Raw genomic sequence first — 16,227 nt, 5'->3', positions numbered from 1 at the left:
CCCGCACTATGGACGGATGACATCATCAAGATCGCGAGAAGTAGATGAATGATAATAATAGGATTGTAGGAGCTGCATGACGTCATCGTCAGCGGCGCATCGAAAAGGGGAATTCCACAGAAATATAATTCTTTATATACACAGAGCGAAACAGAGCGCTCTACAATACTTCTCAACTTGATTAGCTGACGTCTTTTATTGGTTTAATACTGTTTTCAAAGTTTTATAAATATGAGTATTATAAATATGAGCTAACCTTAATGAATATACCGGCGATTCTATCCGATCCTCTCCCAGCTCTGATATCTATTCAGCTAAAATGTTTTCGGAGAAATAGATCACACGTTTCTCCGAAGACCGAGTAGATGACAATTAGCCAAGTTCTGCGAGCCCTGAGTCCGATAAAGCTGTAAAAGCCAAAACGGCTAACAGCGTCCAGCACCAATCGAATATAGACCTAAAATATACACACTACTACTTTGGATTTCGTGTTGTCATTATCTCCAACACCTACCGGAAGATCTAAGACATCTAAAAAAGGATCTAAGGATAACATTATTATTAAAAGCACTTGTATGTTTTAAATCATGACAATGTACAAATGGGAAGTCACGACAATTAACGCTTAACTAAACAGAACTATCTGGTTACTCGTTGGTACGGAAACACGCCACTTCCCCTCGGTCGGCCCATTGTTGTTGTTGTATTATATTTATTAGGACGTTTTCACGCTGCTTACCCCCGTCAATTGTGTCTCAATTGTTTTATTATCATTACCAACAGCTGTTTTGATACACGATTTATAATTTTAAAAGCCATAACAATGCGTTTGTTAAAAGATCTAAAGTTATTTCAAATTGTCATTTCTAGTCTGGTACTGAATTAAAAATTTAATAAGGGGACCTGAATGTAATGTCGTATCTCTCGATATTTTTTTACAGAAAAATCGATTGATTTTTACCGCTCCGGCATTGAATATTTCTATACTAGATGGCAAAAAGTTGTTGATAACGAAGGTGAATTTATTGTTGATTAGAAATAAAAATTTGTTAAAAATATAGTCGTGTGAATTAAACTTAGGAAAGCGACATCACTTTCCGGTCGCCCTAATATTTATTCGGGTGTTTACAAAACATATTTAATTATATTGGTATGTAGTAGTATTTTAAAGATCGTCAAACTTCGTTTTTTAAAACACTAGTGACTTTTACAATGAACTAAATGTCATTAAATAGAGTTGTGATACCCCGAAGGCTAATTTTTGTTGTCTTTGGGTTTGGACAATGATTTCCCGGGTGGATTTTGTAACTATTTGTGAGGAGTAATTCCCACACGAGTCTATATATTAGAAGTAATTAAACCTTCAGCTGATGTTCTTCTGTTGTCAACTTATAATTGTCAGGACTCTGACTAGGGTCAACGGTTAATACAATTATTTCGTACGTCATGTCTTATTTAGTTTATGCTATCAATTTCAAGCAACAGATCTGCTACGTATAACTATGTATTCTTATTATATTACATAGCAAATCTCTGCAATAAATTCATGTTTTTAAAGATTTTATGCATATAGTGTGATATAAAGTATTAAGTTTTTCCGTTTCAACTTAGAATATATGAATGAATGTAAGTTATCTGTCGTCTAGAAGTCTATGTACTAACATTGCGGGTTACCGGCTGCTCGCAAGCGATGACCTAATGACACAGATGTGCATGCTCTCTGGCACCGATCCCACCGCGAACGCTTCTTATGCAACCGACACGCCGCATTCCACAACCGTTGCACACGCTTAATTACAACTTGTACCCGCCACACTGCATTTATTACATTAATTTGCGAATAAACAGTTAATTGATTGTAATACAAGACGTCTATCGATACATGCTTAGCCTAGTTGGACAAGTTAGAAAACTGAATTGTTAATAACAAGTTGCATCCATATAATGAGCAGTGGTGGCAATGTTTTACAATTCACACACTGCGCATTATTGATCGCAATTGATCATAAACAAGTTTCCAGAGAATCGACAGCAGCGCCCTCTGCATACCATAATACCACATTGCGATCGTCAACACGCCTGCCAGGCGAGGCGGTTATGGTATGTTTCCCACATAGCTATCTTTAGAGCAGGCCTAAGACTTGCAGAGGGCGTATATGGGCTGAAACGACCTACAGTATATAGTTGCCATTTAAGATTTTGATTGATTTAGCACTCTAATATCTTAATCTCCGAAATGCAGTGACAATCAGCTTTTGTCGGTGACTAGAAAATAAAATACTTTTTTTTATAATGTATGACCCTAGTATCCCGCTCTCTTCACACATAGGTTAGTCGTGCCTTCAAGTCCTTTCATTAAATTAGATACAAATTCATCACTTTTTCGTCCAACTCTTTTTTGCAAAAGGATTCTTTGCTTATTCGTGTCATTACAATTTACTACTTTTATATATAAGAACCGTCTACAATATATATTTATTAATGTATATTTATTAGTGTATCTTGTTTATACTTCTACCATTGATCAGCAGTGACCTTTCAACTTGCATGTAGTTTGATTGACCATTATTTTAAAGACACTTAACGCTACGCTTTTTATTTTTATTTCCATTTTTACATTTTCATTTATTTATTATTTACGGCATTTTCCATCTGGCTTGTGTCTATTTTAACTTTTAAATTTAAGCAATTATATAGTTTAAAATCACTACCATTCTCATCTATCTTAACTTAATTAAGTTTTATTCTATTTTATTTACTAAAGTTAGGTAACTTAAAATTTATTGCGTATGCGTGCCATCTATATTCCAGGACGACGTTTGGCATATTTATATACCTTATTTGATTTACAATTTACCGATACATAAATTGCGTATATTCATAAGAATTTCTGTAGATTGTTACGTGAACAGCATCAAGATGCAAGTAGAAACAATCTCTCGCATAGGGTCATTGTTTGTACTTAGCAATTTTGACATTTAATGTTTGCCATTCGCTATTATGTTTTGGCACATTTCTCACGGGGGCAGCAAGTTTACGTAAACTATTTATAACAATCTAGGAAGCTACGAACTACACTTTATGACGGCGACGGAGTAATTATTCCTCTCAAATCTCCTTGATTATTTATGTCGAAAACACTTTGACTTAACAGCGATATTGGTGTTATAAAATTGTAACGTTTAATTAAAACTGTAAAAGCTTTAAAGAGGTGAAATTAACGATGTTAAAATTTAATTGTTCAGTACCAAATATATGTTTTTAAACATATGTTAACATTTGTCGTGTTATGACCTTTAAAATATGTACGACGAATAAGGCCTAATTGACTGAATGATAAAACTTATCTTTATTATAAAAATCATTTTTAATGTACAAGAAAGAAGTATCCACGATTAATGAAAAATAGATGTTCATAATATTCTAATAATTCCTGTGTACATTATTTAGAAACACTAAGTTATGATATGTATTATAAAGAAAGTGATTGCAAATACTACAATAAGAAAACAGGAAATAATTTATATTTAAATACATAATAAATGGCGAATTACCATGAAACAAATTTATGCTTAAAATTCAATTAAAACTAATTTCAACAGCCATTTCGCAACATCCGCTGTTAAACGGTTAGTTTAGAAAGCTGGGCGACGAAGCGCAATATGTTTCACTGTCTTCCAAAGAAGGAAGTCCGATGCTTGCCCTTACTGTTTACATGGATTGTTTTTAGTTAAATACAATGAATTCACGTAATGAATATAAATTAATAATATTTCTTTTTGGTTTGGATATGTGGGGAGTGTAATAATTTTACTAGGCAATGTTAAAAACAACACTTAACCGCTTACACTTCAGATACTCTGACGCCGTAATATATTATTAGTCATGCGAATGAAATCATTTTCACATAAAACAAAAAACACTCAATTGTACCGTATTAAACATTGGTTCAAAATAGATATAAGATAATCTTTAATTCCTTATACAATCACAGCACTAAAGATTTAATACAAATTTATAAACAACTACACATACGTCACTTGATGCCGTATGCACTTCTATGTCATTTTTATATTATGAGGCGTGAGACGGCGGTTTTGACAACTGCCTACAGATCGTGCGTCGCGCGTCTTTAAAATTTGCGCATGCGTAGACCGATAGAGAGATAAGAGAAAGCATTTTGACAACTGTGATATTTCGCTTTAGGTCTACACTGTTGTTTGTGATTTACACATTCCGCGGGCTTGGGAGAGCAGAGCTCGGAAGGTACTCAGCCTAAACCTCGTGTATGTAACTTGTCTCAAGGGCTACTCCAAGAACCAGGGGGTCCCCCGAGAGGGTACTTTGGCATGAACTGTCACTTATTACGCGTTTATTATTTCAATTTAATGGCGTCCGTGAGAACCTTCACTTTGTCAGCTGTTATCTCCACGTTAGCATTGGTCAGCTACGGCTACCCAATCCAGTAATTAAAATTTAAAATATCTATATTCAATTAGACATTTATACGCACTTTTGAATCGTTAATTATGTTTAATTAAAAATTAAATAATATGTATCAAAACGAGCCGAGGGTCCGGAGAGAGCCATTGAGCTTTCAACGAGGTTTTTAGACTAAGCCAACTGCACCATGGCTCTTTAAACCTTTGGAATCTTTTATGCCAAATAGAAAAGTGACCATTGGTCAAAATAAACCTTTTTATGTTTGCTACCATTAAGAAAGACAAGTAAATATAAAACCAAATTTTTATCTAAATCGCACTTTGACGAAATTTTTAATTTCGCTTCTCGTTATGATTAAAATTTCACAAATATATTCGTATTATGAATTAGTCAAATCAACTTTCACATAGAACATTAATAATTCTTTTAACACACATAGAAGCTTTTATTTACTTTCACTGCAATACTGCGATTTAATTATATTGATAAATTCCGTAAAACGTCTAAAATGTATAGTTGATAAAAGACAGATTACGGTGACAAGATTTTCACCATAGCATATGGCTTTTTATGTGAGCAAATAAAACACATCTTTACGAAACATTTGATTATAATATGTCGGATGTTTGGTTAGAGATGGAAAAGTTTTAAATACGTAAATTTATAGGTCATTTGCTGTCAATTAATTTATTATGCAACCTATCACAAAACCTAAATTTTCAAAAATAATTAGTAATAAAAACATTGTAAGAAAAAGAGTTTTCAAAATTCGAATGACTGCATATTAAAATGTATTATTGTTTATCTGTCTCTGCAAACTGTCACTGTCAGAAATTATTAGCTTGTCACATTTCAATAGAAAAAATAAATAAATGTTTCAGATATTATTATTTCAGAATAATCAGTTTATACACGGTTATTCTAAATATGAGTAAGTGCAAGGCTTTCGATAACAAATACGCTATACATTCACCTATTTAATGCTTTTACACTTATCTTACAACCTGTTTACATAAACTACCTTCATCGTAATAGGCTTGCGAAATATTAATGTAACACAAGTTTTTATTTTGTTTTATGTAAGATATTTCTTGGCACTAGATTATGGTTTCCCTTTGTTCTTCATTCTTCGAAGTTGACTAACGTTTCTTCCGCTTTGTGCAGCTATTCATGTACACTATATTCTTATTTATTTAACAACGTTAAACTTTCGCTGTGGGTCCATAAAATCATCTTTATATTAAAATTACAGAACGTATTTTAATTAATTGATGAATAATAAAATTTAAAAAATCATTACTTATCTATAGAAGTAATATTATTAGTATTTATAAAATAACGTTTAGAAAATAAAATATACGATAGTTAAATTATCTAGAGAATCATTGAGACTTTCTTTCTCTTCTAATTTCTCCGTACACGTAGATTTGGGGCCCATTGCAATGGCAGCCAACGCCTCTTTAGAAAGCCGAACCTCTCGAGGCCACAACACACGCCGCATACACAATACGTTGAAAATATACAATAATTAAAAGGTTATCGACTAAATTCCCTTTCGTTTTTGCTGTTTATTACGTAAACATGAATAGTACAATTATAATGCACATGTGCGCAAAGTTTTTAGAAAGTAAAAATTAAAAAATCATGTTTCCAAATAAGAAAGAAGTCAGCTAGTATCAATGAATTATTAGTAATAATACTGTTGGTAAATTGCTCAAACTACATTTTAGTTTGGTTAAAGTTTACAAAATTTGAGGATGAATTACTCTAATCGAGTATTGTGACCACAAAAAAATCCATCTCAGTTTATTGTGTGCTTTCATCAGATCGGGTCGCATTTAGATTTCTCGAATAAGATGAAAGTTGCCATTATAATGGAGCTCTCTCTAATTACTCTTCTTTTCAGCCGATATATGACCACTGCAAGGCTCTCATAGGTCGCTACAATGACCGGTATAGCGCTGCCCGCATCTAACAACTTATTTTACTTAACTATGTTTTCATTCCGCCAAACGGCGGCATATCCACGCGTCTGCTGGCTCGTGATCACAGCTCGAGATACTTTCGGCTCCAACAGCCTTCAGTTGCAAGAGCTGTGTGCCCGACCTACTGGCTAAGCTAAGTCTTCAGACGAGCAATTCTTCAAGCTACGTCTGACTCTAGTTTGTATAAAATTAGGGGTTTCTGTCATTCTCATAACATACACATGTGGCAAAGGATCCTATGTAGATAGTGATTTGAATAAATATACCGTTGAAGGCGTTTGTGAAAGAAATCACACAAAATCCCGACGAATTATTATAGCCTGTTCTCAAATCTGAGTGCGTTTGATGCGCTCTCGTTTAATTGTTTTATTTGTTTTAATGTACACAAAGGTAATTGAGTTAAAGTGTATAGTACAACGTCGGATGCAACAGTTGACGTCTAGTTGTTAAAATGGTGATAGTGATGACGATTAGGTGATGTAGATGCTTCAAAATAATTTGAAACTGTATTAGGCATTAGTTAACTTTAATTGTTTTTTATCGTAAGCTACATGTTTTACTGAGTGTTTTAAGAAAAATTACTTAAAGATTAGAATACATTTATCGATATATTTAGTGTAATATGGGACAACCCTAGTAGCGTTGTATCGAAACTGATGCTCGTCTAATGCCCCCGTTGCTGGCAATTGGTATTCATGATGGGCGGCATCAGGCCCACATCTTCCCCGGACGGAAGCGTCTACTGTCGCGATTGTTTACCGGATTCAATGAACTTTTTTTGGGTCGACAGAGGCGCGTCTATAATAATATGCAGTCGTGAAACGTGAGCTCTTTAAATGTTAATCGATTTACGGCCAACGGCGGAATGATGGACGTTTATTTATTCAAGGGCATGTTGAATTGACCGCGACGCGATAATTTGTCCTATTTTTCACTGATTAATTTATTTTACGATATCCGCTAACCGGTTGGGCATAGAATAATTTTAATGCCGTAGACAAGCAAGCAAACATGTTCCGTTTAGGTCTCGAACGTTTATCTAATGGTTAATGACACGAATAACTCAAGACTACTAGTATTTATTTATTTTTAATCGACATATAATACTCAGAAAGTAAAATTGTAGCGCACAACTTTTAATCCCCTGTAACCATGTACAGGGGATTAAAAGTAGTGCGCTACAATTTTACTTTCTGAGTATTATCTGTCGATTAAAAATAAAATAATACTGTCATTTCCCATGTTATTGTTGGTGGCTTTTATTTACGATTCAGACAGATAGACGAAAATTTAAAAATGTAATTTTGGTTGTTTATGCCAAATTTACATTAAAGGTAAGAATAAGCAGATATTTTAAGTTAATAAATAACCGCTTAATAAACAGATATACCAATTTTATATATTTGCATTTATTTCTAAATTCATTGATTTCTGGTTAGGATGTCTTCTTCTTGGTAGTTTCTCTTAATTGCTAAAGATCGCAACCTTCCTGGAAAGCCTAACTCTATGATTCGAGGAGTTACATCGACAGGTCTCTATGATCTACTTTCCTGAGAACTTCTGCCACTGTGAGGCCCGTCTCCGCCCGCACTGAGTCCTCCCATCGGGTTAGTGATCGCTCTCTTTCTCTACGACACTATAATTTTTAAATGACAAAAAACTTATCTAGATTCTTTGGATGGCGGCGGGGAGCCCAGTCTTCAAGTGTACCATAAATTAAATTATAGCAAATGAACAATACATTCACACTATTTTAATGCTCTTTCACCTATAACCAATCACTCTGTATGTGAACGCATCCTTAACTTGTCTTACAAACCAATACGATAAGTTTTCTTGTCCGTGTTGTTTAACTTTGTCCGATAAATACACTACTGCTGAGCGAAATAGTACCTAAACAGCTTATTTATTTTCAAAATATTAAGAAATATATAATTACTAATTTCATATTTAAGTATAATTCTAAATTATGCTTTGTTTAGTAGAAATAAATAGTAAAAGTTGTCGTTTCGCAGTTATTACGACATCGTCAGCTGTCTCTAAAAAAACCAATTCAAGTGATATACGTACAAATCAAAAATGTGTGACAACGCATTGCGTGTAACAAATGTTCAAAAGTAAAATCGTATTAACTTGAACATTTCTCATCTAACGCATTTCACTTTCTGCAATTAAGTTGTTGTAAATGCCTCGAATATCAACCGCTGAGTGAAGTAATTATATAATAACACTTTCGTGGAATTGACTTTTATTTGTTAATGTTTATTTAGAATATTTTATGCGACTTTTACTACGCTGTCTTGTTGGAGTTTGCAGTATTTTCGGACATAATCACTTTAACCGTGGGACATCTGACATTAACAAATTAGTCTGGCAATCCTTGGGTAGACGTGCTATGCTGCTATCTATTCCGTTCGTTAAAGTCATATAGCCCGCTGCCACATGTTACTTAAATTAACGTAATGAACAAAAACATGAGCGTCAAAATAAAAATACAAGAATACGTTTTCAAGTTACTATTTCATCTATTTAGACATAAAATTCTTCTAAAAGTGGATAGGCCTGGGAATCTAGCATGTGGGCAATTGTTGCAAATGACGTAATTATTAAAATTTAATGCATGGAGGCTGAATATATGGCACATTCTATTCAAAAATCAATTCTATTTTAAAAATTATGAACAATGTAACGATAGAATAGTATGAAAAAAGACGTTAAAATTCGGATTACCATATAGTTAAATTATTTTTTTTTTATTTACTATCTGCTCCCGCAAAATTTTAACTACCATAAATTTATGGCATGTCTCATTCCGAAATAAAAAATAGTTATATAACTTATTTCAAAGTAGGCACTTTATACAGAATTATTGGAAAAAAGTGTAAAAGTTTTAATTTTTTTTGCTTACAAATGAGCTGTACATTCACCCCTCTATAGCTTTTACATCTATAACCACCTGTAAATGAAAGACTGTCTTTATATTTTATTCAAAAAATTGCTTTATGAACCTGCTGTGTATATTAATACATACTATCAATTATTGCATTCCTAGCGTTTTAAATACGTGTTTTATCGACAAACACCTTTATTACGTATATGGATCAGATACGTTAACTTTTGTAAGCGGAGAAATTCATTGTTGATAACTTGTTGGTAAACTATTTCGATAAATGTCGTGTAATACATAGGGCAATATGTTAAGTATATAATTCGAATATTAATGTACACTTAGCAATTTATAAAGTGAACATCGAAGGCGATGAACTTCGCAGCCGTTTTACTCGTATTGACTGCGGTAACTCAAGTGAGTATTGCATCCGTTAATAAAAAAAAACTTTTTAAAAAATAAAATAATTTTTTCAATAATATAATTACAGTTTTGTGTTTTAGCAAAAGTAAATTTGACTATTAATCGTACAAATGTTACGTGCGTACATACGGTGATGTTCATTTCTGATAACTTTTACGGCTTTGATGAATTTATCCAATTTCTAAACTTTTTAAAACATTTGTTTATGAGATTTAATATTAAAGTGTCAGTTGACGGGGAATATCGCTCGTGCCACCCATAGTCTTTGGGTCCGAAATATTCTTGAGTGGTCAGCGGGAGCGGGTAGATACATAATTGAGGTCCCGAGTTGCGTGATTCGAGCTGCGCAAGAGTGGACGTCATAGCTGTCTTTGGGGGAGGCCTATGCCTTACTGTGAGCGTCTATTGGCTCAAAAGAAGAATAAGAATACTAAAGAGATTTTTTTCAATTTTGAGCCAAAAATAGAAAAGAATATTACATTTTTTAAACTAAAAAGCTTTAACCATTACATTATTGCTCAATTTAAATATACCATTACACTGTATTTTAAAATTTTTAATAACTTTTAAAGACGGTCCAATGGTGTAGTATCCTGTCTACTGAGCGATTGGTTAAAATTGTAAAAGTTTTAATATAATGTCAAATAATGTATGGTACACTATTTAAAAATCAGAAGAGAAAGCTCTGTAAAAAAAGACAGAAAGTTCGGATTAATATATATTAAAATTAGTTTTTGTTTACTACCTCTCCCTGCAGACTTGCTACTGCTAAAAGTTAAAATTTTTGCTGGCAAATAAGATGGTATATTCTATCGTTGAAGGAATCATTCTGTATAATAATTGGATATAAAGACTGACTTTATCATTGTTATGTTACTCTGCAGTACCCAGCGAATGGACAGTACTACGCGTTGTCATCATGCCCTCAATCGCTGATGATGGCTCCACCAGCGCCCGCGTATGCGCCTTCGCCCTGCGGCTGCCCTGCCGCACCTGCTCCCATATACGTCACACTTCCTACGCCTCCGCCCCTTTGTGTAACACCACCCCCTTTGCCGCCCATGTATATTGAATTACCTTTACCTCCTCCAATTACTGTTACTCCTCCTCCATCACCTCCTATGTGTATCACACCTCCTCAGCTACCACCGATGACCATTGCATTACCACCACCACCTCCGATGACAGTGGCACCTCCACCGTTACCTCCTATGTGTGTCACACCGCCTCCCTTACCACCGATGAGTGTCAGCCCTCCGTTGCCGCCGCCATTGATTCTAGAACTTCCACTACCGCCGCCGATAGTGATAGAGTTACCAGCGCCTCCACCTATTGTAGTTCAACCACCACCGCTGCCAAGGGTGATGGTTCAGCCACCGCCTCTGCCACCGATGTCAGTTCAACCACCGTGTCCACCTCCTATGATGGTTCAACCGCCGCCCCCGCCTCCTATGTGCATTCAGCCGCCAGCACCTGGTCCAGTTACGGTTCAACCACCGTGCCCGGAGGCTATGTTTGTCCAGCCACCTCCGCCATGTCCTATGACTATACAGCCGCCGCCTTTGCCGCCTATATGCGTTCAGCCACCACCTCCTCCTTCCATGTGCATACAACCACCAGCTCCTGAACCGTTTTGCATTCAACCCCCTGCGCCATCCCCGGTGTGCTTCCAACCACCACCTCCCCCACCGATATGCTGTTTGGCGTCACCCCCTTGCGATTGCCTCGCCGCGCCTCCATGCTCATTACTATCCACAGCTTTACCATCTCCGATATATTTATAACACGACTTTTCTATTGTTATGTAGTCTTTAAGTATTGTATTAAGAAAATTTAATTAATTAAAGACGTTACAAATATTTAGTGTTTCACTGTTCGTACAAATCTTCATTAACAAAACTACCCTCATCATAATTACTGCAGGAATAAGTTAAAAAAAGATACTTCGTATTATTCATGAGAATATTCATGGTCAGTTCTGGATACATACTCTACATCCCAAGTTCTGGGACTGGTAAGTTATTACAGGACTGACCCAGTACTGTATAAGTTTCCATGAAAAACAAAACATGGTCGGTAAATAAAAATAAAAAACACGAAACATTCTTACGTATGAACACGTATACATACATATCTTTGCTAGTTTCCACATTAAAAAGTTTTTCTAGTGACGCAACATAGATGATCTTACTTACTCAGTGCAGAAAGTTATGTTGATAACACCGCCCCTGAAAGACAATGACGGTTCTGAACTGTAAACAATGTTTTCATTATGTCTTCCTATTAGGCATTGTGACTCTCTGTTAACGGGCAACAAGTTTGTATTAGCAAATACAGGTGTTTCCTTTCTTGTTCGATACAACAGTATGCCTCTTCATTACGTGTTTACAGTTCAAAGGTAACCACCGGTAAAGGTTATGTTTCTCAAACGTGCTAACATACATCTCGAAATGATAAGTGTAAATATTTGATAGCGTGTTGTGATATTGAACACTGTTGTTTTGGTCAGTGAAAGAGAAATTTCTTCAATTGCCTATGGTAACTTTGCTTCTATCCTTTTGTTGTTTATGACAAAAAATAGATCATGGTATACGAACACAATTGCTTGTGTTCTATATTCGAAAAAGATGTGAGATAAAATGAAAAAGATACTTTAAAAAAGAAATATAGCTCATGTTTTTGTTCGATCCTTCACAGGTAAAATTCTCACATATCCAAATGTCTCAAGGCAAGATTCTTTTCTGATGACTGCAAATTGTCTAGAAGAGCAAGAACTTGATTTATTTACCGCTTATATATATCTTCACCAGCTTTTTTTCCATTTCGTTTTCTATTAAGAATGAATTCTCAAAATTATCTACTTCTAATTCATCATAATCTTCATTTAGCTGAATGATATCCACTGCTGGACATAGGTCTCCTTCACAGATTTCCAATACTTACAGAATCTTCCGAAGACCGCTGCATAGCACGGTTGTCCACTTTACCCTTGTTTCGTAATTACTTTGTCCTAAATTACCGGGAGAGTTTTGGAACGATGTGACCGTAGCATAATCAATAGTGTGCCACGTATTTATAAGAAAACAAATAAAAAGTTATGTGTATTTTATTGTTGACAGCATGGCGGGGTCGGGGGGGCTCGCGGAGTGGTCGGAGGGGGCTGCGGTGTGGTTCCAGCCACCGGGAGCTCCCGCTCCGTTGCCCGGCGACCTGGTGGAGGTGCATCGGGCTGCGAGGGTACTTCTGGTCAGTGCCGTCGTCAATGGACAGGTAAATATTTTTTTTATCATTTTATCCATAGGACGTCTTGGACACAGGCCTCCCCAATAGATTTCCAATATGATCGATTGGAAGCGTGCAGGGTCCAATGTCTTCCGACGATCGTCCGGAGCGTGCGTCTACACATTTTGAAGGCGCGTTACAGATTTCGGTAGCACTGTTATAAATAAGGTAGTAAATGTTTGACATTTGATGTTCATTTATATAAAAGTTACTTTCAGCTACAATTACATGTATATGTATAATTTAATATTAGATTCAGTTAATATTTCAATAAAGGTAGTTTATGGCGACCTGTCGTGATGAACGGTTATTTACTGTCAAGATCTATTTATTATTTATATGTTAAAATATTAAATCTATCTGTAATAAAAAATGGCGTCAATTTTTTACAACACATGAAGACATTAGTCTTACATAAATTATAAATAAACATAGTTATTTATTTATCAATTTCAATAATGTATTCACGGGCAATGTTTAGCAAAACTGTACCGCAATTATCACGTTCGTGTGTTAACATGACTATTCAAGTATTGCGTAAATTTGCTAAAGCACGTACTAAATGTTTGTAAACTAAGTAAAGGAATTGAGGTCGCATATTACATTGTTTATTCAGGTATATCTCTTAAGCTTAAATTACAAAATGAAATATCGATTACATGTGTTTGCTTGATAATCGATCCCATTTAGTTCCGATTCCGACGTAAACTTTGTGAATTACATAACATCACCATTATCATTATTTCATCAGAGGAACGTCCTGCTGAACCTACATATCTCATACAGATTTCCAGTAAAACCTGTTGGAAACGTCCTGCATTCAGCATGTTCCGACGAACTTAACAAGGTCGCCTTGTCTGTCTTCATTGTGTGGACGTACTAATCAACGCTCTTGTTTTCACTCCTGAACCATAGGGCTCCGGCGACCATCTGCTCTGTGCGCTATGTGGCATCCCTACTTCTACTTCAACTTGCTAATCTGCTGTGTACGTCGATAATTTTCGTTTATCTATAGATCTCTCCAACACTGATTCCATATTATTATCACACTTGCTCACAAATGGAGAAGTAAAAAGCTAATGCTATTCTGCAATGGGTTTGCTTGATGGCTCTTTCTTACTTTGAGAGGGAGTTTGTATCTTAACTGTGGCAAATTCACAAAGCTGTAGTGTACTCGTAAGTCCCAATCAACACTTGAGGAACGTCAACGGCAGGATAGGGAAGGTAGACAAACCTGAAGACATCTGTTCTTAAATATCTCGTGTGTCTCTTGTCACGTTCATATGCATTTGGAGACGATGGTTGGCTTTATAGGTGTGTGAAATTCAAAAATATATTATTACTATAATATATTTTTGAATTTGAACTGGTAAATTACTTTTTACCAGTTACATTAGTTAAGGCAGATTAATATGGTTATCCGAAGATTTATCTGTTCTCAAATATTTCACCTGCGTTCTGTCAATCGCGACGGTGCCTAACACATTTGCGTTGCATTTCTCAGGAATGGTTGAGTTTTCAACTCGTTTCCCACATAGGGACATCATGACTCCATCGTACTGTTGGTGTATTTCTACCTATAAAAATAATTGAGGTTATTGATTAAATTCTTATTTATAAATCTCTTTCATAAGGCAAAGATGATCTATAAAATTTTTTTTTAAAAAATTTGTAAAAGTGATAGAAATCCATTTATGGTAACCACAATTCTAGTTATTCCTGAGTCTGAGAAATGTTAAAGTACTTTAATGGCTACTGTAAAAAATAATTTGTTAAATGTTATTACGATATATTAATATTTGATCATTTTAAATGCAAACAACATACAACAGAATCCTCTGCTATAAGTTATTTCCGTGTTAAAATATATAGAGTATAATGAGAATGACATCATTATTTTAAAATGTATATAGGTTAATATATTCTAATATTTTAAATTATGTTGTTCATCAACATAGGTATTCTATATCCTGATGTAATAAATTATATAGATTTATAAGATACTGTTTTGTTGCTAACCTTTGTTTAATTGATTTAAATTAATTCACTCTTATTTCGAACAAATTTGTATAAATATTATTATATTTTTCTGTTCAAGTTTGATACTTAAACAGAATACAGTATAATGATTATCAAATTGTAATTTGCACGAATTGCACTTTTTGAAGATTTTCACTGTTACACAACTTATGAAACTTTATAAAAGGCTATATAAAGAGTTGAGAAGTCGTTTACCCCTATTTTATAGCGATCGCTCTGAAATAAATTTTATCAGTTAAATTTTTCTATTGGAATACGACAGATCAATAAACTCTGTCTGCACAAGCTCTTCGTGGGTAGATAATAAACTGTGATTAATTTTAGCATGTTGCAATTCGAACATATATTTTCTTACTATAGTATCATTATGTGATTTATCATTTCTAAACCATTGATACTTTGATATGGTGTACCTTATATTATAACACAGTAAATGAGCTATTCACCTATATATGCTATTTAAATATTGTTTTAATCATATCAAATTTATCATGAATATATCAATTAATAGACAGGCTACCACGTGCATTGTACAATAGTAAAAAGGTTTAAGACAAGTTAAAACTAATAATCAGTAATGATTTATGTATAGATATATAAGTTAACATAATTCTAATTTTAAAGAATGTTTGTGTTACTTTAAATTTTGGTGTGTAGTCACAGAAAGCTGTATGTAAAAGCACTGAATGCCCTTGATTAGTCACAACAGAAATGACAGATAAGAATGCCAGTGGCTCTCTATCGACATTCCTCGTACGCGGCCCCGCGTGCCTTTTCCCGCCGTGACGTGACGTGTGGCAGTTTCTAATTCTTGTTTTTAATTATTTATCTATAATTAAATCTGCCAGCATCGAAACGACAATTTCAATTCAATTTTAGAATTCTAATTTATTTCTTCAATAAAATAGCTATTTATAGACAAAATGTTTATGATGCTCGCATTTAAAAATGGTTTCTAAAAATTAACAACCTATGTCTATATCTTTATAACTTAATTTTTGTAAAATTAAAAATGCGTTATGAGCCACTTTGCATTTAAAATAAAAGAAAACTCTAAGCATGCATTATAGTGATTGCATATTTAAAATTAGATGACGTCATACACTTTTGTAGAATGTTAGTATATTTTGTAACTTACTGACTGATCACTTTTTTAAATTATATTAT

At 34.4% G+C, this 16,227-nt stretch overlaps 2 protein-coding genes across 2 annotated transcripts in view; both read left to right on the top strand.

Annotated features, from left to right (window-relative positions):
- Positions 1-16,227, top strand: part of Myo10A (Myosin 10A) — a 113,234-nt gene that overhangs the window by 22,094 nt on the left and 74,913 nt on the right. Inside the window, exon 2 of the mRNA XM_068776071.1 lies at positions 12,858-13,008. Within this exon, the coding sequence (XP_068632172.1) occupies positions 12,859-13,008 (150 nt within the window). The 5' untranslated portion in view covers position 12,858. The remainder of the gene's footprint in view (positions 1-12,857; positions 13,009-16,227) is intronic.
- On the top strand, positions 10,677-11,522 carry LOC137932271 (uncharacterized). Its single transcript, XM_068775873.1, has one exon. The coding sequence runs from the start codon at positions 10,677-10,679 to the stop codon at positions 11,520-11,522; it is 846 nt and encodes a 281-aa protein (XP_068631974.1).

The sequence above is a fragment of the Battus philenor genome, unplaced genomic scaffold (assembly GCF_028537555.1).
Source record: "Battus philenor isolate CCGP_79_NKW_IND1 unplaced genomic scaffold, ilBatPhil1.0.hap1 SCAF_9, whole genome shotgun sequence".
Taxonomy (NCBI): Eukaryota; Metazoa; Arthropoda; class Insecta; order Lepidoptera; family Papilionidae; genus Battus; species Battus philenor.
Note: the sequence above shows the minus strand (reverse complement) of the source record. Positions and strands in the feature narration are given on the sequence as shown.

Coding starts and splice junctions, on each gene's coding strand:
- LOC137932271 (XM_068775873.1), top strand. CDS start 10,677: ATGGCTCCACCAGCGCCCGCGTATGCGCCTTCGCCCTGCGGCTGCCCT.